The 23,221-nt window shown below is 36.8% G+C and overlaps 2 protein-coding genes across 2 annotated transcripts in view; both read right to left on the reverse strand.

Moving 5' to 3' along the window:
• LOC149051710 (uncharacterized) overlaps positions 1-948 on the reverse strand; it is a 12,786-nt gene extending 11,838 nt beyond the window's left edge. Inside the window, exon 1 of the mRNA XM_089214622.1 lies at positions 882-948. Coding sequence (XP_089070748.1) covers positions 882-948 — 67 coding nt within the window. The remainder of the gene's footprint in view (positions 1-881) is intronic.
• LOC149051708 (replication factor C subunit 1-like) overlaps positions 1-23,221 on the reverse strand; it is a 100,593-nt gene that overhangs the window by 30,222 nt on the left and 47,150 nt on the right. The window lies entirely within an intron of this gene.

Raw genomic sequence — 23,221 nt, forward strand, 5'->3', positions numbered from 1 at the left:
AGGTGTTAGCGTAAATACTTTCCTTTTGGCGGCCTCAAAAAGTTACCCGTTTGCAAATTTTTCAAAACTCGACTTTGACGGGTCTGCAGGTACTAACAGCTCTCTCTTGCCGAAAATAACTTTCATACTAAAAATGACCAAATTTAGAATACTTTCAAGTGCAAAAAGGATAATGTCTTTTCCGCGCAAATATCGTTCATTTTAGTTGTAAATTTTTTATAAATCGTTAATCTCCAAAACATTGTGCGTTGATTTACTAGAGAGCACTTCTAAAACTCAGAATACTGAGTTTTACGAAACCTAGAAGGCAAATTTTGGCCCATTCTTCTTTAACTTAATGCTCCTCAAAGCTAAGTCACCTTTATTGCTTTTAAATAATTAATGATGTCTATGCATTTTACCTGATCGGATCGAGCAATAAATTGTTTTTTTCCCTTTGGTTTTTCATTTTACTGATAACAGCGCTTGAATTTGAAGATTTGAAGAAAAAATATTTTGCTGTTTCAAAAACTTACCCACAGAACATACGCAAATTTTGATATAAATGTGACAAAAATTTACTGGGGCGTCTTTTAAACAATCTTATTTCACCTGGTTTTCTCACCTATTAAAGAGTCATTATATACATCCAGTTCAGCGTCACTTGACGTAACTTGACTTTCCTCTGTTGCTGAAATTACCAAGAAGATATTTCAACTTTGTTCATGATCACAACTATGTGCAATTAGAAATAGGGTTCTAATACAGGCGTATTTAGTGGATTCCTAAAAACCTTTCAGTCGAAGTGGTCTAAAAAATAGTACACCAGAGTTAAAATATACTTAATAACAAACTGTACAAAATCACCACAAAGAAGTCTCTGCCTGTTGCTTTTTTCTCACCTGTGGCTGGAAATTCATTTTTCAGCTCCAGTTCTTCTCCTGTTGTTGGGGGGTTGCTTTCTGCCATAGCTAGAAATAAAATTGAATCGATTGCACTGCGCTACATCCTTAAAACTAAAAAAAGAAGAGATTCAAATGAAAATAACTCAAAGAAAACGTTGTATAGTAAATCACAGAGGAAGAATAAGAATCTCAAAGTTTCCTCCGCCACGCTATTGGGGTTGCATGACAGCCCCGGTCAAGTTCCGCGGGTTGTGTCATGTTTGTTTTTTCAATTGTTTGTTTGTTTGTTTGTTTGTTTTCGTAGTCTCATAAGTTGAAACGTCATTCAAGGCTTTCCCTTATCAAAATGCGTGAGCTTCAATAAACAACCTGGTTGTAACCGGTAGGCAATGCTAAGCATCGACCAAAAATTATATTTCTCTCTGATGATCCTTCATTTCATCGCGTGTGGGGCTGGGAGAATTCGCGAAACTTACTCGAAACAGAAACACCTTCGAGGGTTTGTGTAACTGTAACGAATTCTACTAACACCCCGCGAGCCTATTGCGTAAAGAAACACGTGTATTGACCCGTGGAAGCGAGTGTAAGGTCTCTGTTCTTCTGCAAAGCGCACGTCTGAAATTTCCCTCAAGCTATCGAAAATTGCTAGACAAAGTCTTTTTTTAACAAATTCCTAAGTTCTAGTAAAGAAAATATTACATTAATTTTTTTTTTGAAGGAGCCACGAAATTTTGAATAACTGGAAGTAGCAGGCCCTTTTCCAGATTATTTTGGGGAGGACCCGATTTTTTCACTTCAAATTAAAAAAAGGCGCTGAATACGAGGTTATTTTGAGGGACTGGAGAAGATGGCATTGGAAAGTGTCCTATTCATCAAAACTCTTGTTATCAAGAAACTTCATCTACAACAAATTGAAAGCCAAGCGCAACCCGCAGACTCCTGCGTAGCTTAATCTTATAGGCCATCGAGTGAATTCACTGCCAAGCCATGAGCATTTGGCGGAGGAAGTAGAATGAAAGCGAAATGAAACTAAAAATAAAAACCAAAAAATTTCGACATCGCAAAGCAAAAGAGAACTTTAAAATTATTTGTGAACGAATTGCTGATCAAAAGAGAATCTTCTGCAATATGATGGTGATTGGGAAATTTAGGAAATTTTCGTGAAGCCGCTGAAGTGATCTTGCCGTACAGAACAGGATTCTGCTCCAAGATCAGAATTAAGTGAGCCCGCAGTTTTATCTGCCAGCGCACGATGTAAACACGCAAACATTGAGCCCCTTTAGTCCGTCATCGCCCGAAAAGGTATATCTACTAAAACCGAACTCTGACAGATAACCAGTTAGAAATGATACTACTAACCATCTTGTAGATACGTAGTTCGAACATTTGAAGACAGAAATTTATTTACCGTCGACGATTACCGTGTCAAGTTTCGCGAGGAGGTGTGTTGATGTTCCAAAGCGTTTAAAAAACTAGATTAATTAATCGTGTTGTTGACGAGGTTTCGTTTTCATACATGATCGAGAAATCGTAGTCATCAGCATGGCTCTGGGGTTGAAATTTTCACTTTTGTTGACACGTTTACCCAGTTTTTCTGCTATTTATACGTTAAAGTGGGACCCGCGAGCGAGCCGAAAACCCGTGCTCTGAGCGGCTACCCAAGAGCGCAAAATATGTTCTCTTTCGATTCCCACTTTGAATCCCCACAAAAGGAAAAAAAGAAATGCTTGTAGCTTGTTGAATACCTCGTATAATGTCGTAACTAAATAGTTAATTTTTGTCACGTGAATTAAAGCTTTTCCAGCATTTTTGGCTAAAACAGAGGTCACAGATTTATTTGGTAATTCCATAGTGCATCAATATTTTTTGTTATCGTGTGATACATCCTTTGATCTGCTCCTGAAGAAGCCTTCGCCTTGGTCCTTAAAATGTAGTGAGGGAAATTGGCCGATGTACAGTCTTCTTAAGCTCACGCTTGTTCAGTAATGCTCACCCATATATGAGGTATTAGGTAACCGCGCGTGGATACGAATTTTATCATCGAGTGTTCATGACATCTTTTACTCCATCAAATAGATAATTAAATTCAAGCAGATAAATTCGTATCCATAGGCCGATATGTATCATCCTTTTTATTCAAAAGATATTGATTGAAAATTTGAATCAAATATTATTTTTTAAATAGGAGCATCGAATACAGAGATCCACAGCACCGAAACTCAGCTCGCCAAAAATCAATTCAATTTCGGACAATGTAATTCAACAGTTTCTCATTACAAGAACTATTTCCTTTAAAAAAGAATTGAATTAGCTTCTGGTAAAAAAAAAAAAAATTTAAAAAACCTACAAGGAAAGTAAGACTGTCATGTTGATAACTTCTTTTCTAATGACGACTTTGAAACCAAGACATGTGATGATATAAATAGTACATTTACAGTGTGCGGTGGAGATGTCACGTTTTGGAAACTATAAAAATTCTGGTATTTCACCGACAACCATATTACCGTTATTATTACTATACATCGCGAATGTTAAGATATCAAAAGAAACGTAGGAATTGTGTTTTTTTTTTCAACCTCGAGTTTTGTTACAAACTTCGTCTGTTTTCGAGAGATATTTGCTGGTTTTGATATTGACGAGAGCTTTAATTATATACAGCACGTTATCTAGCTCTGTCACATGCTCATCACGCGCTTCTGCCGCACAATCATCACGCACAGATAAACCTTTAACTCCCGTGATCTAATTGTTAATTCTCCCCTCTAGCTGCTACATGTTTCATTTCAAAGTAGATACAGAAATTTGGTGTTAGTTCAAAGATAACGAATTCTACCTGATAAAACGTTGAGTATTCTGATTACTTGTTTGCTGGATAACGTATTAATATTACAGGGACAAGTTACAAGTTATATCACTTCTATGGAGTTTAAGGCTTAAGGAAATTGTACCGCGTGCAGACTATTAAACCACGAGTCAAATAAGAGAAACCATTGAAATATCTTCACATCTGATAACAATAAACCGGGAAATTTGACTGAAATTAACCTTGATTGTTGTCAGCCGCAAAAAAATAAGATTGCAATCTTTCATTATAAATAACATGAGCTCTACAGCTCTAATCAGTTGCAGAATGAAAATTGATTTGTACCTGTTAAACTGTTATCCTCTGAATCCTTCTATTCCCCACACGATGACATTTGTTAATCCTACATGCCCGAAAATATCAAGAACGATATTTTGCTTTACAATAATTTCGATGAAAAAATGATGGTAACACATGGTAACACACGAGTTTGAAAGATATAACCTCATTTAATGCCCAGTTTCGTGATCAAAATTGCTTTTCTTCTTAAAAAAAGTTATTGTGCTTGTTTTTTTGTTTGTTTGTTTGTTTTATTCCTTTTATGATTATTACTTGTTTACATGTTTCTCCATGGCGATTAATTAATTCTGTGATTTAAATTCAGCTCTTTTTCTTTTAGTGCAAAACACTCGCAATCCGCAAAACTCCTGTTCTCCTCAGAGCAGGACATGTTACACCCTGCCATAACTGAATCGATAAAAATGAATTCACACCGTGAGTTATATTGTACAAAATGCAATTTCTCTTCAATTGATCAACTCGATATATCCCTCGTTCAATATGATACACATTTGTTTTTGGTCATCTTCCCATTAGCGTTACAGTTCTCTCACATTTCCATTTTCCGCTCTCACCGTGACAACTTCACAAAGTTCCTAAAAACAATAACGGTAAGCTTTTTTCTTGTAAATAACTCCCGCCAATTCTACACTGAAAACTTTTGCGGTCAAAAGTGTAGGTGTCAAGTGAAATCACCAGAGGGAGATACAAAGCTAAAGAAATCACATCAATAATATGTATTCTTTATGTAAATTTTTTTCCAATCTTCTCGTCTTTCGATCATAAAATGCTACATATTTCTTCATTATCTTTCCTCACCTGAAGAGTACTTGCAATGAATTTAACTCCAATAAAGTTCTTTTCTAAGAAAAATACTTGACTTCTCATTGTATCTAAAGAAAATCATATTCAAGTCGTTTGGCGTCATGTAAAGAATTAAAGCGAATACCATAAGTACTCTTCTTAAAGAAATATCCGAGGAAGATATTCAAAATTTTTTTAAATCTATGTACTCCATGCATCTTTGTGTACAGAAACTCTCAGTGCATCTTACAGGAATTTTATGAATAAACTGTTACTGACCCAGTTGTCTTTAAGTTGGAAGAGAAATCTGAGGCCCTAGCTCTCTGTCTTTTTGAACTCCAGAATTGTCTGCTGAGTTTGGATGCAGTAAGCGAGGTCATAAATAAATGTATAATAGTTCATACAGACAAGTGACACACATGATACTGGAATCAGAAATGCTGCAGCTTCGTAGATCTCTCATGGGGAGATGAATAAGCTACCTCAAGGTCTGGTATGTTTATCTACATGTCAGCATTGATATTTAATCTGTCGTTTAACTTGACCTGACCGATAGGGTTCTTTTTTTTCGGTCGTCGGTTAAAAATGATTTTTTCCTTTGTCACGAAAGAGCCTACAATTTCCTTTCTATCATTATCATCATTATTATCTTCTATTTCCCTTATTTACGCAATAGAAAAACTTATTTACAGCGGTTATAGCTAGAAGGCAGGGAGACCCAGGAAGCCATCGGGCTTATGGGAGAGCCACCTCACTTACATTAATAAATAAAGTAAAGAAAAAGTGCTGCGAATGTGCGGCAAAGCCAATTTAGTGATTATTTCAGTAAAAGCTCTTGCATTTTCGTCTTAAAACTAAGAAGGTTTGACGAACGAGTGACTGAAACAGGAAGAGAGCTCCAAATTTTAGGACCTTGGTGGAGAATTGTAAATTGCTTGAGATTTGTACGGCACAAATGCGTTCGATAATTATCGGCTGTTCTGGTACCATAGTTGTGAATTTGGCTATTCGTTACAAAAAGATTGAGAAGCAATGAAGGCAATAAGTTATTTCTATAATAAAACATGAATTTGGCGATTTCAAACGTATTGACTTGGAAAATATCTAAAATTCCTAGTTTGGAGAATAAAGGAGCGGAATAGGCTCGATAGTCTGAGTTGGTGATAGTCCGCACAGCTCGCTTTTGCAAGTAATAAATTCTATTTAAGTTAGATACGTATGTGGACGACCAGGCGCAGTTACAATAGACGATATAAGGATAAATTAAGGTGTAGTACGAAGTGAGTTTGGTTGTAGAGGATAGGAATAAGCGAGACCTGAATATAATACCTAATATGGTGTTTCCAGGTGAGATGATTATAAATGTCGACCCTAAGGAATTTGGTTATGTTAAACTAGGGGTTCACCTCCAAAGGAGAGAGAAATGCCGGAGTTAAATTTCTTCTGTCTGGGTTTAAAAATTACGCAGTTAGCTTTCTTTATATCAACTGAGAGCTTATTGCATTTTAGCCAAACATCAATGTCTTGGAGTTCATCATTAAGTACGGATTCAAAGCAATTTTGGTTTGAGTGAGAATAAAAGATATTGGTGTCCTCAGCGAAAGCAGAGGGTCTGTTAATTCAGAGGCATTAGAGAGGTCATTTATGTGTAGAATGAACAATAGAGGGCCTAAAATCGAACCTTGAGGGACACCACACTTGATGGTTTGCATTGGAGAGCAAGCTTGATTGAATTGGACAAAATGCTGGCGACAAGAAAAGTGGCTTTTAAACCACTGCAGAGCCACGTCACGGATACCATAGTGCTCCAATTTGGCAAACAAGATTTGATGATCGAGAGCGTCAAACTATGTATTTTAAGACATGAAACTTTCGACATTGATGATCTTAGCAGTATGCAGGATGATCCTTTTTGTATACACTGTATGTCATGGCTCATTAACGAGAAATCTATAGCTAGATCTGAGAACTTCAGATCGTAAAATCCGATGGTGTAAGATTCGATCCTGCCTTCGTGACGAGTAAATAAGATCGGTATTTCTTTCATTCTTTTGTCGCATATCTCAAATTATTTCTATTTGTATCTTTAGTCAATACCCTTTAATCTCATTCACTGAATTTAGTCGCTATTAACTTATTCTGTCCTCACCTAAACTCCTTTGAAAATGTGATTTGCCCCACAAGTGTGTAACAAAACGGTGCACTTGGTAACGCCAGCAATGTTGAAGAAGCTGAACATGATTTCATCGAACTCGAAACATAAAATGGTGTATCATTGTTTATTTCGCGATCCATGATTCTATTTGTAGCCTTTTTTCCTTTTTTGGGCAGTCAAAGAGGGAATTAAAAGAAAACAAATTTTGCTCTCTTGGGTAGCCAATCAGAGCACAGGTTTTCTTGCTCGCTCACGGGTCTCACCTTAAAGTATAAATAGCAGAGAAATTAGGTAAACGTGTCAAAAAAAGTGAAAATTTTAACCCCAGACCAACGATGACTATGATTTCTTGATCACTTATGAAAACGAAACCTCGTCAACGACACGACTAATTATTCCGCTTTTTTAAACGCTTTGGAACGTCCTTCCACCTCCTCGCCAAACTTGACACGGTAATCGTCGACGGTGGATAAATTTTTGTCTTCAAATGTTCGAACTACGTATCTACAAGGTACTTAGTAGTATCATTTCTAACTGGTTATCTGTCAGAGTTCAGTTTTAGTAGATATACCTATTCGTGCGATGACGGACATAATGGGCACGATCTTTGAATGCTTACATCGTGCGTTGGAAGATAAAAATGTGGGCTCAGTAAATACTGATATTGGAGCAGAATTCTATTCTGTAGGCCTGAACCCTCGACCTCCCGCATGACAGTCCGGCGCCCTATTACCTAAACAGGCAGTGGTTTAACGACTATCAAATCAGCGGAAAAAAAATAAAAAGTAGGATGTTTATGTCATTGTGCTATACTCGGGATTAAAGAAAATGAAAACCTAAAAGATCTTGTATGAGGCCCAGTCTCAACTTGGCCTATAAATAGTGAAACAGCAAAGCTCCAAAATAGAATCATGGATCACGAAATAAACAATGATACACCATTTTCTGTTTCGAGTTCGATGAGCTCATATTCAGCTTCTTCAATACTGCTGGTGTTACCAAGTGCACCGTTTTGTTACACACTTGTGGGGCAAATCACATTTTCACAGGAGTTAAGTTGAGGACAGAATAAGTTAATACCGGCCTAATGCAGTGAATGAGATAAACGAGTATTGACTTAAGATACAAATAGAAATAATTTGAGACATGAGCCAAAATAATGAAAGATATATCGATCTTATTCACTCGTCACGAACGCGGGATGGGAGTGGAGGGAAGGAAAATCTTAAACTTCCTCTCAAGGACTCGAATCTTACACCATCGGATTTCACGATCTGAAGTTCACCCACATAGCTATAGCTTTCTTGTTAATGAGCCATGGCATACAATGGATACATAAAGGATCATCCTGCATACTTCTAAGATCATCAATGTCGAAACTTTCATGTCTTAGAATACATAATGAAAGATAGGACATTTCAAGCTTCTTCGTGACAAAGGGAAAAAACCATTTTTAACCGACAACCGAAAAAAAACCTCCCCTTCAGATCAGGTGAAACGACAGATTTGATATCAATTCTGAAATGTAGGTAAACATACATGTAGATAAACATACAGCGATGCAAATTCTTAAGCCTTAAACTCCTGGAGGTGATATAACTTGTTACTTATCCCTGTAATATCAATATATTATCCAGCAAACAGGCAATGAGAATACTCAAAGTTTTATTTGGTAGAATTTGTTCTCTTTGAACTAACACCAAATTTCCGTATCTACTTTGAAAGGAAACATGTATCAGCTAGAGGGGAGAATTAACAATTAGATCACAGGAGTTAAAGGTTTAGCTGTACGTGATGATTATGCTGCAGAAGCGCGTGATGAGCATGTGACAAAGCTAGATAACGTGCTGTATATAATTATAGCTCTCGTCAGTATCAAAACCAGCAAATATCTCTCGGAAATGAACGAAGATTGAAACAAAACCCGAGGTTAAAATAAAAAGATGCAAAAAAAAAAAACTACAATCCCTAAGTTTCTTTTGATACCGCATCACTCGCGATATCTAGCAATAATCACGGTAATATGGTTATCACTTTCCAAAACGTAACATTTCCACCGCTCGCTGTGAATGTACCATTTATATCATCGCATCGCGCGGAATGCCTGGAGATCATTAAATATTCATCAGTACTGAAGCTGGAGACTGAATGCACTCGCGCCTTGAAAAGCCCATAATTAGAGAAGAAAGGGCCGAAACAAGCTTAGTAGCGTTCATAGAATTCGGTTTTTCAATTGCCAGAAGCCATAAGTGGGAAACCCAAGAGCGGGTTTTTGAAGAGGAAGGGTTATTCTTTAATTTAAGCTTAAAAAGGGGAAGTTTGAGAAAGTATAAAGACTATTCCTGAGCCTTTGAAAATGATGAAAAAACGCACACTTTGAGTATGAAGGCCGATTTCAAAAGTGATTTTTCAAAAACCCAAACCGGCTCACAAAAACTCAATAATTTCTTGTTTTATAAACATATTTCCAGTATTCTGAGATTAAGCAATTATAATTTCACATTTTATAAACATATTTGCTATATTCTGAGGTCAAACAATAAGAATTTCTTGTTTCATAAACATGTTTGCTGTACAATAACAATTGTTTGTTTCCTCAAAACTTTTAAAGGGTTGCAAGTTAGTTTGACCTTAGATTAGCTATTGCAGTTACCTTAGAAATAAGATCAGGTTTCTTTGGTTTTTTGAAAAGCTTCCTTTACCATCACTGTTATCCATGGCATGGATAACAGTGATGGTAAAGCAAGCTTAAAACGGCAGAAATCGCCAGAAACTACGACGGATACACAGGGCATGAGTAAGTTTTATTGATTTTACGCGTAAAATATTCATATTTCGAAATATTTATCGTTGTAAATCGACCATATTTCGTTCCCCATACTATTCCTTATAACGTGTTCAAATTTTCAACGGTTCCTCCCGTAACTTAACACCCAGTCACACAACGCTTGACGCGTTCATGAATTCATCGTTGGCTTTTTCTCGAGACGTGGGCTTGGGCCGCCTGTGTCTCAACTAATCCATTTTTGGAAAGGAACTTCGACTGCAAATTTTAAAACTGCGAGGAACAGTAGTTGTCGTTCACCAATCTTCCAAGTTAAAACAGATTCTGTTTCAGGAAAGATCCATCTTCTATTTCCCGCTCTTGGGTTTTTGGAAGCCGGTTTGAGTTTTCGAAAAATCGCTTTTGAAATCGGCCTTCATACTTAAAATGTCAGTTTTTTCGTCATTTTCAAAGGCTCAGGAATAGTTCTTATACTTTCTCAAACTTCCTCTTTTAAGCTTAAATAAAAGATTAACCCTTTCTCTTCAAAAACCCGCTCTTTGGTTTGTCAATTATTGCTTCTGGAAATTGGAAAACCGAATTCTATGAACGCTACTAAGCTAGTTTCGGCCCTCTCTTCTCTAATTATGGGCTTTTCAAGGCGCGAGTGCATTCAATCTCCCGCTTCGGTGCTGATGAATAATTAATGCTGTCCAGGCATTCTGCGCGATGCGATGATATAAAGGGTACCTTTACAGCGCGCGGTGGAGATGTCACGTTTTGGAAAGTGACAGCCATATTTCCGTGATTATTACTATATCTGAGTGATACGGTATCAAAAGAAACTTAGGGATTGTGTTTTTTTTTTTTTTTTTTTTTGCATCTCTTTATTTTAACCTCGAGTTTTGTTTCAACCTTCGTTTGTTTCCGAGAGATAATAGCTGGTTTTGATATTGACGAGGGCTGTAATTATATACAGCACGTTATCTAGCTTTGTCACATGCTCATAACGTGCTTCTGCCGCATATTCATCACATACAGTTAAACCTTTAACTCCCGTGATCTAATTGTTAATTCTCCCCTCTAGCTGATACATGTTTCCTTTCAAAGTAGGTACAGAAATTTGGTGTTAGTTAAAAGAGAGCGAATTCTACCTAATAAAACTTTGAGTATTCTCATTACCTGTTTTCTGGATAATGTATTGATTTTACAGGGATAATTTACAAGTTATATCACTTTCAGGAGTTTAAGGCTTTAGGAAATTGCATCGCTGCATGTTTATCTACATGTATGTTAATCTGCATTTCAGAATTGATATCAAATCTGTCGTTTCACCTGATCTGAAAGGGAGGTTTTTTTTCGGTTGTCGGTTAAAAATGGTTTTTTCCCTTTGTCACGAAGAAGCTTGAAATGTCCTATCTTTCATTATGTATTTTAAGACATGAAACTTTCGACATTGATGATCTTAGCAGTATGCAGGATGATCCTTTATGTATCCATTGTATGTCATGGCTCATTAACAAGAAATCTATAGCTATGTGGGTAAACTTCAGATTGTAAAATCCGATGGTGTAAGATTCGAGTCCTTGAGAGGAAAGTGAAGGGTTTTCCTTCCCTCCACTCCCATCCCGCGTTCGTGACGAGTGAATAAGATTGATATTTCTTTCATTCTTTGTCTCATGTTTCAAATTATTTCTATTTGTATCTTTGGTCAACACTCGTTTATCTCATTCACTGCATTAGGTCGCTATTAACTTATTCTGTCCTCACCTTAACTCCTGCATGTGAAAATGTGATTTGCCCCACAAGTGTGTAACAAAACGTGCACTTGGTAACAACAGCAGTATTGAAGAAGCGGAATATGAGCTCATCGAGCTCGAAACAGAAGATCGTGTATCATTGTTTATTTCGTGATTCATGATTCTATTTTGTAGCTATGCTGTTTCATTATTTATACGCCAAGTTGAGACTGGGCCTCATACAAGATCTTTTAGGTTTTCATTTTCATTAATCAGGAGTATAGCGCAATGACATAAACATCCTACTTTTTATTTTTTTTGCTAAACCACCGCCTGCTTAAGTTGTAGGGCGCTGGACTGCCGTGCGGGAGGTCGAGGGTTCAAGCCCTACAGAACAGAATTCTGCTCCAATATCAGCACTTACTGGGCCCACGTTTTTATCTTCCAGCGCACGATGTAAACACTCAAACATCGTGCCCATGTTTTCTGTCAGCGCGCGAAAAAGTATATCTACTAAAACTGAACTATGATAGATAAGCAGTTAGAAATGATATTACTAACCACCTTGTAGATACGTAGTTCGAACATTTGAAGGCTAAAATTTATTCACCGTCTACGATTACCGTGTCAAGTTTGGCAAGGAGGTGGATTGACGTTCCAAAGCGTTTAAAAAAACCAGAATAATTAATCGTGTCGTTGACGAGGTTTCGTTTTGATACGTGATCAAGAAATCGTGGTCATCTTGATTCTGGTGTTGAATTTTCCACTTTTGTTGACACGTTCTCCCAATTTCTCTGTTATTTATGCGTTGTGGTGGGACCCGCGAGCGAGCAAGAAAACCTGCGCTCTGATCGGCTACCAAAGAGTGCAAAATGTGTTTTCTTTTGATTCCCTCGTTGATTTCCAAAAAAGGAAAAAAAAAAAAAGGAATGGTTGTAGCCTGTTTAATACCTCGTATAATGTCGTAACTAGACAGTTTATTTTTGTCATATGAATAAAAGCTTTTCCGGTATTTTTAGTGAAAGCATGAGGTCACAGATTCGTCCCAAATGAAAACAAAATAAAACAAAACAAAAATCACAACGAGACTAGCAGATTCATTTGGTAATTCCATGGTGCATGAAAATATTTTGTTATCATGTAATGTATCCTTTGATCCTTTGCAGAGGAAGTCTTCGTCTTGGCTCTAAAAATGTATTGAGAGAAATTGGCCGATGTACAGCCTTCTTGGGCTCACGTTTGTTTAGGAATGCAAACGCATATAGGGAGTATTAGATAATCGTGCGTGGATACGAAATTTACCATCGAGTGTTCGTGACATCTTTTCCACCTTCAAAGAGATAGGTCAATTCAAGCGGATATATTTGCATCCAAAAGTGGACATGTATCATCCTTTTTATTTAAAGATATTGATTAAAAATTTGCATCAAATACAATTTTTTTTAATAGCAGCATCGAAAATAGCGATCCGCTGCACGGACGCTCAGCTCATCGGAAAACCAATTCAACTTCGAACATTGTAATACAAAAATTTCTTATTACAAGAAGTATTTCCTTAAAAAAGAATTTAATTCAGCTTCAGGTAAAAAAAAAACCCTTAAAAAGAGCCTACATGGAAAGTAAAACTGTCATGTTGATAAATTCGGTTCTAATGACGACCTTGATACTTTTATATGTGAAGATATAAATGGTACATTTTCAGCGTGCGGTGGATATGCATATGTCACGTCTTGGAAACTGAAAAAATTCTGGTATTTCACCGACAACCATATTACCAATAAAAATTGAACTGTAACCAGGATATGACATAGTGAAAAAGGTAAAAAACGTTCTCTGGTTAAAAAGGTTTTAAAATATGAGCTTTCGGCTATTATACTATAGCCTTTAACGAATGTAAAAAATATAAGCGCGTGAATGGAAATATATACAGGGGAGGATGTGAAAAAATTAAAAACTAAAAAATACAATAGGAGTGTGAAAAGCTAAGAAATGGACAATAAAACAGAATCAAATTACAATAAGATAGAGTATTGTCTTGGTAACGGTTTAGAGTTCTTGTCTGCGCCGACAGTTTTTGCGGTATGCCAAGATTCTAGTGTTTTTCGAACGCGGTAATTGCCTTTGTCTATCACGGTAGCGCCCAAGAGTCAAAAACAATCACGCGATTGACTTTGAGGTTCACAACCTTCCCTGTATATATTTCCATTCACGCGCTTATATTTTTTACATTCGTTAAAGGCTATAGTATAATAGCCGAAAGCTCATATTTTAAAACCTTTTTAACCAGAGAACGTTTTTTACCTTTTTCACTAAACCATACTACCGTTATAATTACAATATATCGCGAATGTTACAGCATCAAAGGAAACGTAGGAATTGTGTTTTTTTTCCAATCTCGAGCTTTGTTTCAAACTTCGTTTGTTTTCGAGAGATATCTGCTGGTTTTGACTTTGACAATAGCTATAATTATATACAGCACGTTATCTAGCTTTGTCACATGCTCATCACGCGCTTCTGCCGCATAATCATCACGTACAGTTAAACCTTTAACTCCCGTGATCTAATTGTTAATTCTCCCCTCTAGCTGATACCTGTTTCCTTTCAAAGTAGATACGGAAATTTAGTTTTAGTTCAAAGATAACGAATTCTATCTGATAAAACTTTGAGTATTCTCACTGCCTGTTTGCTGAACCACGAGTCAAATGAGAGAAATCAATGAAACATTTCCGCATCTGGCGACAATAAACCGAGAAATTTTGAGTAAATGAAAGTTAAAAGTTGTCAGCTGCAAGAAAAATAAGATTGCGATCTTTCTTTATAAATAACATGAGCTCTAAAACTCTAATCAGTTGCAGAATAAAAATTAATTTGTACCTTTAAACTGTTATCCTCTGAATCCCTCTATTCTCCAAACGATGTCATTTGTTAATTCTACATGCCTAAAAATATTAAGAATAACGTTTTGCTTTACAACAATTTCAATGAAAAAATGAAGGTAACATATTCACGAGTTTGAAAGATCTGGCCTCATCTAATGCCCAGTTTCGTGATCAAAATTGCTGTTCTTCTTGAAAAAAGTTATTGTGCTTTTGTCTCCTGTTTCAAATTATTTCTATTTGTATCTTTAGTCAATACCCGTTTATCTCATTCACTGCATTAGGTCGCTATTAATTTATTCTGTCCTCACCTTAACTCCAGTGAAAATGTGATTTGCCCCACAAATGTGTAACAAAACGGTGCACTTAGTATCACTAGCAGTATTGAAGAAGCTGAATATGAGCTCATCGAACTCGAAACAGAAAGTCGTGTATCATTGTTTATTTCGTGATCCATGATTCTATTTTGAAGCTCTGCTGTTGTTCTATTTATACGCCAAGTTGAGACTGGGCCTCATACAAGATCTTTAGGTTTTCATTTTCATTAGTCCTGAGTATAGTACAATGACAAAAACATCCTACTTTTAAATTTCTTTTGCTGATGTGATAGTTGTTAAACCACCGCCTGCTTAGGTTTTAGGGCGCTGGACTACCGTGCGGGAGGTCGAGGGTTCAAGCCCTACACAACAGAATTCTGCTCCAATATCAGCACTACCTGAGCCAACATTTTTATCTTCCAGCGCACGATGTAAACACTCAAACGCCGTGCCCATGTTTTCTGTTATCGCGCGAAAAAGTATATCTACTAAAACTGAACTCTGATAGATAACCAGTTAGAAATGATATTACTAACCATCTTGTAGATACGTAGTTCGAATATTTGAAGGCTAAAATTTATCCACCGTCGACGATTACCGTGTCAAGTTACGCAAGGAGGTTGATTGATGTTCCAAAGCGTTTAAAAAAACCAGAATAATCAATCGTGTCATTGAGGAGGTTCCCTTTTAAACCTGATCAAGAAATCGTAGTCATCGTGTTTCTGGTGTTGAATTTTTCACTACTGATGACACGTTTTCCCAATTTCTCTGTTATTTATATGTTGTGGTGGGACCCGCGAGACAGCAAGGAAACCTGTGCTTTGATCGGCTACCAAAGAGCGCAAAATATGTTTTCTTTTTATTCCCTCGTTGATTCCCAAAAAGTTAAATAAAATAAAAAAAAAATGCTTGTAGTCTGTTGCATACCTCGTGTAAAGTCGTAATTAAACAATTTATTTTTGTCGTATGAATAAAAGCTTTTCCGGTATTTTTGGTGAAAACATGAGGTCACAGATTTGTCCCAAATAACAACAAAACAAAACAAAATCACAACGAGACTAGCAGATTCATTTGGTAATTCCATGGTGCATGAAAATATTTTGTTATCATGTAATATATCCTTTAATCCTTTGCTGAGGAAGTCTTCGTTTCGGTGCTTAAAATGCAGTGAGAGAAATTGGCCGATGTACAGCCTTCTTAGGCTCACACTCGTTCAGGAATGCAAACGCATATAGGAGGTATCAGATAATCGCGCGTGGATACGAATTTTACCATCGAGTTTTCATGACATCTCTTACACCTTCAAAGAAATAATTCAATTCAAGCAAATATATTCGTATCCAAAAGTGGACATGTATAATCCTTTTTTATTTAAAAGATATTGACTGAAAATTTGCATCAAATACAATTTTTTAAATAGCAGCATCGAAAATAGAGATCCGCTGCACCGACGCTCAGCTCGTCGGAAAACCAATTCAATTTCGAACATTGTAATACAAAAATTTCTTATTACAAGAAATATTTCCTTAAAAAAGAATTTAATTCAGCTTGAGGTAAACCTACATGGAAAGTAAAACTGTCATGTTGATAAATTCGGTTCTAATGAAGACCTTGATACTTTAATATGTGAAGAAAAATTGGTACATTTACAGCGTGTGGTGGATATGCATATGTCACGTCTTGGAAACTGAAAAAATTCTGGTATTTACCGACAACCATATTACCGTTAGTCTTACCATATATCGCGAATGTTACGATATCAAAAGAAACGTAGGAATTGTGTATTTTTCTTTTCAACCTCGAGCTTTGTTTCAAAATTCGTTTGTTTTGGAGAGATATTTGCTGGTTTTGACTTTGACAAGAGCTATAATCATATACATATATGTTATTTGCCGGCTGGGAGGTCCGTATGGTGAAAAACTGTGACCGAGGTTACGGCCTCGGGCAGCATTTTCAAGACCGAGGTCACAGTTTTTCACCATACGGACCGACCCTTAGCCGGTAAATAACATATTTATTGTTTTTAAACTTGACGAAATTCTTTCCGAAAGAACCCTAATGATTTATGGACGTAAATACGGCAAGATCTTCCATAAACTGAACAATTTTTGAGTGGGTAAATGGTAGTTAAAATAAAGGTAATGCAAATTTAAGAGAGATGCCTCAGCGAAACATTTTCATTTCCGTAACGATAAAGGTGATTTAAAAGGCTTCCAAACAAACTTTGAAACATTATTTTTACAAGTATCTGTCACAATCTGACACCTGTCAATTAGAGAGCGCGCAAGAAAAAAAAATCGTGGGAACATTTGAAAACCAACAGAACTAGTTTGGCAAGGACTGTCACAACAATGTTTTCTTCAAAATCAGTTAATGATCTAACGGAAAGTATTATTCACTCTCATCGACCATTCATTCATGTACGAAGATTTACCTCTGTTCATTACGTAAACGGCGAGGAAAGTAATTGTGAGTAAATTCAATTTTTTTATTTTGAAGTCGTGAGAGTTTGCTCGTTTGTTTGCTGTAATGGCGTGTTTAACTCTGATCTTTCCTTCACAAAAACTAAATTCGAACGGCACACTCCAACGAGACACAAGGGAATGTAATGCGGCCTTTTCTCAAAAAATTCCTTCAATTTCTGTTGTGCAATTTAAGGTACAAATGTCCAAATTGAACGGAATTGGAAAGACTCACCAGGAGCGTATATTTGTTGTAGAACTTAAATTAAAACTTCGCTCGCTCTTTCACTATGAACAAATTGCTCGAGAAAATTCAGATATTAAATGAATGAAAGTTCCATCGTTCAGTTTAACTGTAACCAAATACCTCACGTTTCAACTTTCTGGGTACTTTTTGTGAACGATTAAAATTAATTGCAGACGGTTTTTAGGCCGCTTGTCAACCAACGTAATGACACTATTGTTTATACAAATTCATTCTGAAACCAATATTTTTCTGTCAACCAAAGTGATTTGATAGAGAGAAAAGAGAGGATTCATAAGTTATTTATCGGCTTGAGGTAGTGACCGACGTGTTTGCTTAAAAATACTGCCCAGCCGGAAAACGAGGTATATTTATGAAAAATGACAACGAAAGTTGGGATGTACTCGGCGACTCACGAAAGGGTTACCGTGGCCCGTGGGCAGAGATAGGAAAATACTGACCGGGTAAAGAACCAATCAGATTGCAAGATTCGTTACCGTGCCCTCTAAAAAAACAATAAAGCACGTTATCTAGCTCTGTCACATACTCATCACGCGCTTCTGCCACATAACGATCACGTACATTTAAATCTCTACAAGTTATATCACTTCCAGGAATTTAAGGATTTAGGAAATTGCATCGCGTGCAAACTATTGAACCACGAGTCAAATGAGAGAAACCAATGAAACATTTCAGCATCTGACAACAATAAACCGAGTAAATTCGACTGAATTAAAGTTGATTGTTGCGAGCCACCGGAAAAATAAGATTGCGATCTTTCATGAAAGACAAAATTAGCTCTACAGCTCTAATCAGTTGCAGAATGAAAATTGATTTGTATCTGTTAAACTGTTATCCTCTGAATCCCTCTATTCTCCAAACGATGTCATTTGTTAATTCTACATGCCTCAAAATATTGAGAATAACGTTTTGCTTTACAACAATTTCGAGGAAAAAATGATGGTTACATATTGACGAGTTTGAAAGATCTAACCTCGTCTAATGCCCAGTTTCGTGATCAAAATTACTGTTCTTCTTTAAGAAAGTTATCGCGCTTGTTTTTTTGTTTGTTTGTTTTTTTATTCTTTTTATGATTATTATTTGTTCACATGTTTCTCCATGGCGATTAATTAATTCTGTAATTTAAATTCAGCTTTTTTCCTTTTAGTGCAAAACACTCGCAATCCGCAAAACCCCTTTTCTTCTCAGAGCAGGACATGTTACACTCTGCCGTAACTGAATCGATAAGGGTGAATTCACAGCGTGAGTTATATTGTAACAATGCAATTTCTCTTCAAGTGATCAACTCGATATATCCCTCGTACAATATGATACACATTTGTTTTTGGTCATCTTCCCATTAGCGTTACAATTCTCTCAAACTTTCGTTTTCTACTCTCACCGAGGCGACTTCATAAAGTTTCTAAAAATAATAACGGTAAGCTTTTTTCTTGTAAATAACTCCCGCCAATTCTGCACTAAATATTTTTTGCAGTCAAAAGCGTAGGTGTCCGGTGTAATCACCAGAGGGAGATACAAAGCTAAAGAAATCACATCAATGATATGTATTCTTTATGTAAATTTTTTTTGCCACTTTTCTCGTCTTTCGATTATAATATGCTAGATATTTCTACATTATTTTTCCTCACCTGCTGAAGATTACTTGCAATAAATTTAGCTCCAATAAAGTTCTTTTCCAAGAAAAATATTTGACTTCTCGTTGTATCTAAAGAAAAGCACATTTAAATCGTTTCACGTCTTGGAAGGAATTAAAGCGAATACTATAAATACTGTTCTTAAAGAAATATCCAAGGAAGATATTAAAAATTTGTTAAATCTGTGTACTCCATGCATCTTTGTGTACAGAAACCGTCAGTGTATCCTACAGGAATTTTATGAATAAATTTTTACTGAACCAGTTGTCTTTAAGTCGGAGGCGAAATCTGAGGCCCTAGCTCTCTGTCTCTTTGAGCTCCGGAATTCTTTGCTGAGTTTGGATGCAGTGAGCGAGACCATATATAATTGTATAACAATTCGTACAGACAAGTGATAGATCGTATCATAGATCCCGTATCCCGTATCTCGTAGATCCCTCGTGGGAAGATAAATAAGCTACCTCAAGGTCTAGTATGTTTATCTACATGTCAGCATTGATATTTGTCGTTTAACCTTATCTGACGGATAGGGTTTTTGTTTTTCGGTCGTTGGTTAAAAATGATTTTTTCCTTTGTCACGAAAAAGTTTGAAATTTCCTTTCTATCATTATGTATTTGAAAACATGAAACTTTCGAAATTGATGATCTAAGCAGTATACAGGATGATCCTTTATGTATCCACTGTATGTCATGGCTCATTAACGAGAAGTGAGAACTTCTTATCGTAATATCCGATGGTCTAAGATTCGATCCTGCGTTCGTGACAAGTAAATAAGATCGATATTTCTTTCATTCTTTTGTCTCATGTTTCAAATTATTTCTATTTGTATCTTAATTCAACACCCATTTATCTCATTCACTGCATTCGGTCGCTATTAACTTATTCTGTCCTCACCTTAACTCCTGTGAAAATGTGATTTGCCCCACAAATGTGTAACAAAACGGTGCACTTGGTAACACCAGCAGTATTGAAGAAGCTGAATATGAGCTCATCGAACTCGAAACAAAAAATCGTGTATCACTGTTTATTTCGTGATCCATGATTCTATTTTGGAGCTATGCTGTTTCACTATTTATACGCCAATTTGAGACTAGGCCTCATACAAGATCGTTTAGATTTTCATTTTCTTTAATTTACAGTATAGCACCATGACATAAACATCCTACTTTTTAAATTTTTTTTGTTAATGTGATAGTCGTTAAGCCACTGCTTGCTGCTTAGGTTGTGGGGCGCCGGGCTGTTGTGCGGGAGGTCGAGGGTTCAAGCCCTACACAACAGAATTCTGCTCCAATATCAGTCTTTACTGAGCCCACATTTTTATCTTCCGACGCACGATGTAAACACTCAAACATCGTGCCCATTTTGTCCGTCATCGCGCGAAAAGGTATATCTACTAAAACTGAACTCTGACAGATAACCCGTTAGAAATGATACTACTAACCACCTTGTAGATACGTAGTTCGAACATTTGAAGACAAAAATTTATTCACCGTCGACGACTACCGTGTCAAGTTTGGCGAGGAGGTTGAAGGACGTTCCAAATTCTTCAAAAAACCAGAATAATTAATGATGTGGTTGGTGAGGTTTCGTTTTCATACATGATCAATAAACCGTATGCATCGTGGTTCTGGGGTTGAAATTTTCATTTTTGTTGACACACTTACCCAATTTGGCTATTTATACGTTAAGGTAGGACCCGCGAGCGAGCCGGAAACCTGTGCTCTGATCGGCTACCCAAGAGTGAAAAATGTATTTTCTTTCGATTCCCACTTTGATTCCCCACAAAATAATAAAAAAAAGAAATGCTTGTAGCCTGTATAATTTCGTATCTAAACAGTTTTTTTTGTCATGTGAATAAAAGCTTTTCTAACAATTTTGGCTAAAACAGAGGTCACAGATTCGTCCCAAATGAAAACAAAACAAAGCAACAATCACAACGAGACTAAAAGATTCATTTGGTCATTCCATGGTGCAGGAAAATATTTTGTTATCATGTAATATATCCTTTGATCCTTTGCTGACGAAGCCTTCGTCTCGGTCTTTAAAATGCAGTGAGGGAAATTGGCCGATGTACAGCCTTCTTAAGCTCACAATTGTTTACTAATGCTCATGCATATATGTGGTATTGGATAACCGTGCGTGGATGCGAATTTTAGCATCGAGTGTTCATAACATCTTTTACACCTTCAGAGAGATAATTCAATTTAGGCAAGTAAATTCGTATCCAAAAGTGGGCATGTATCATCATTTTTGTTCAAAAGATATTGATAAAAAATTTGAATCAAATACAATTTTTTAACCCTTTAACTCCCAAGATCTGATTGTCAATTCTCCATTCCAGCTGCTACACATTTTCTTGTCAATTAGTTATGAGAAGTTGGTGTTAGATTAGGAAAACAACTTTTGCCTGATCAGTTTGAGTATTCTCATTACTTTTTTGTGGGATAATGTATGGATATTATAGGGAGAAGTTACTTGTTGATCACTTTTGGGAGTTAAAGGGTTAAATAAGAGCATCGAATACAGAGATCCGCTGCACCGTAACTCAGCTCGCCGGAAACCAATTCAATATAGGATATTGTAATACAGCAATTTCTCATTACAAGAACTATTTCCTTTAAAATGGAATTGAATTCAGCTTCGGGTGAAAAAAAGACAATTGGAAAAAAACAGCTTACATGGAACTTTCATGTTGATAAATTCGGTTATAACGACGAACTTGAAACCTTTATAGCGGAGCTCGCAGCGCGCGAACCGTAGCCCCACAATTATACGAAATAGTGGTAACCCATCCAGCCGAAAAAATTTGGACGTGCGACCGTACGACCGTACGACCGACCGCACAAAGTGCCACTTTTAGCATGCGCGGCCAACTGTACTACGGGCACTATCTTGGGTGGAAGGGTGAGGCAGAAGGTAATGCGCAGGCGCGATTGCGCGCGTAACTTGGATACCACATTAGTGTGCGCCAGGAAACACCGGCTGATGACAATGAAGTGCGCATACTCGAGTGTCGAGCTTCAGTGTAGCGTACCGCGGGCACACGGCTAAATACAGGAATGCCTCCGACCTGTGATTGGATGATAAAAATAATAAAAGTTAATAAGTTATATCTTAACTCCTTGCTCGTGAGTGTTGTTAACCGCATGTATCGAAGCGGGACAATGAAATATCAATGTGACAACACCGATGAGTCAAACAAGAAATAGCTAATTACATAACGAAGAGAGGGAAGAGTCTATCTTGTTCAGCGAGGTCGTTCAGCGATATTCCGGCGATGGAAAAGTCATCTGGTGACAAGCTCCGCTGACAAAACTCATTTAGTCAGTTTAGGCGGACGACCAGAGACTGGAGCCATTCGTGTATTTCACCTCAGACAGGAATGGCTCCAACTCATGCGTATATTAATTATTTTTAGTTCCGGCTAAATAATTTATACACTGAGATAAAAGCTGAGAGAGCGATTTATTAGGTTCTGCTTATGTTGAAGTCTACAGTGTTGCAAATGAAGCCCTCTTTTATTACTACAGGGCCATGTAATTTCAAAGTTGAGCAACTGCATGTCACGTTTGGAAAATCACGCAATGTTGCGTGACGCTGCTACCGCTGTTTTTAATTTACTGTATGCTCTGCTTTTTTCGTGGAAAACTGATTTTCTAGGTTATTGTTCACGTGAAGGACAAATTCACTGGCGTGCTCTTCATCTGTTTTTGCATAACACCGAAAGGAAGAAAGTCGCGGATAAATTTTGCATGGTAATTTCTAACAACTCCATTAGACCTAAAAAAGGAAAAAAAAACAAAAGAAACCAAAAAAAACGTCTTACCAGTCAAACCAGTGGTAGTAGCTCTGGCATTGAATCATGTCGAAGTACCTTGACTGTTTGCAGTGATGGTACAACCGATCTTCAAACAGTTTTCGGCTATAACGAGAAAGAGTAAAATGATTTTATAGAACTTGTTCTAAAATTAATGAAGGCTGTTCATCACATGACGCTGTATTGGAACGAGTATATTTCGTTTGCTATTGTATCACACGACTGTTTTAAGCAAGGTATTTATACCACTTAAATTTAAGATAGCATGAGTAGAACATAAACCACATTTTCTGTAAATTACAAGAGCCATCCTAACCTAATTTGCCAACTGCTTTCCAGGCATCATCTGTAAAAAAAACCG

The sequence above is a fragment of the Pocillopora damicornis genome, chromosome 1, assembly GCF_964200805.1.
Source record: "Pocillopora damicornis chromosome 1, jaPocDami1.2, whole genome shotgun sequence".
Taxonomy (NCBI): Eukaryota; Metazoa; Cnidaria; class Anthozoa; order Scleractinia; family Pocilloporidae; genus Pocillopora; species Pocillopora damicornis.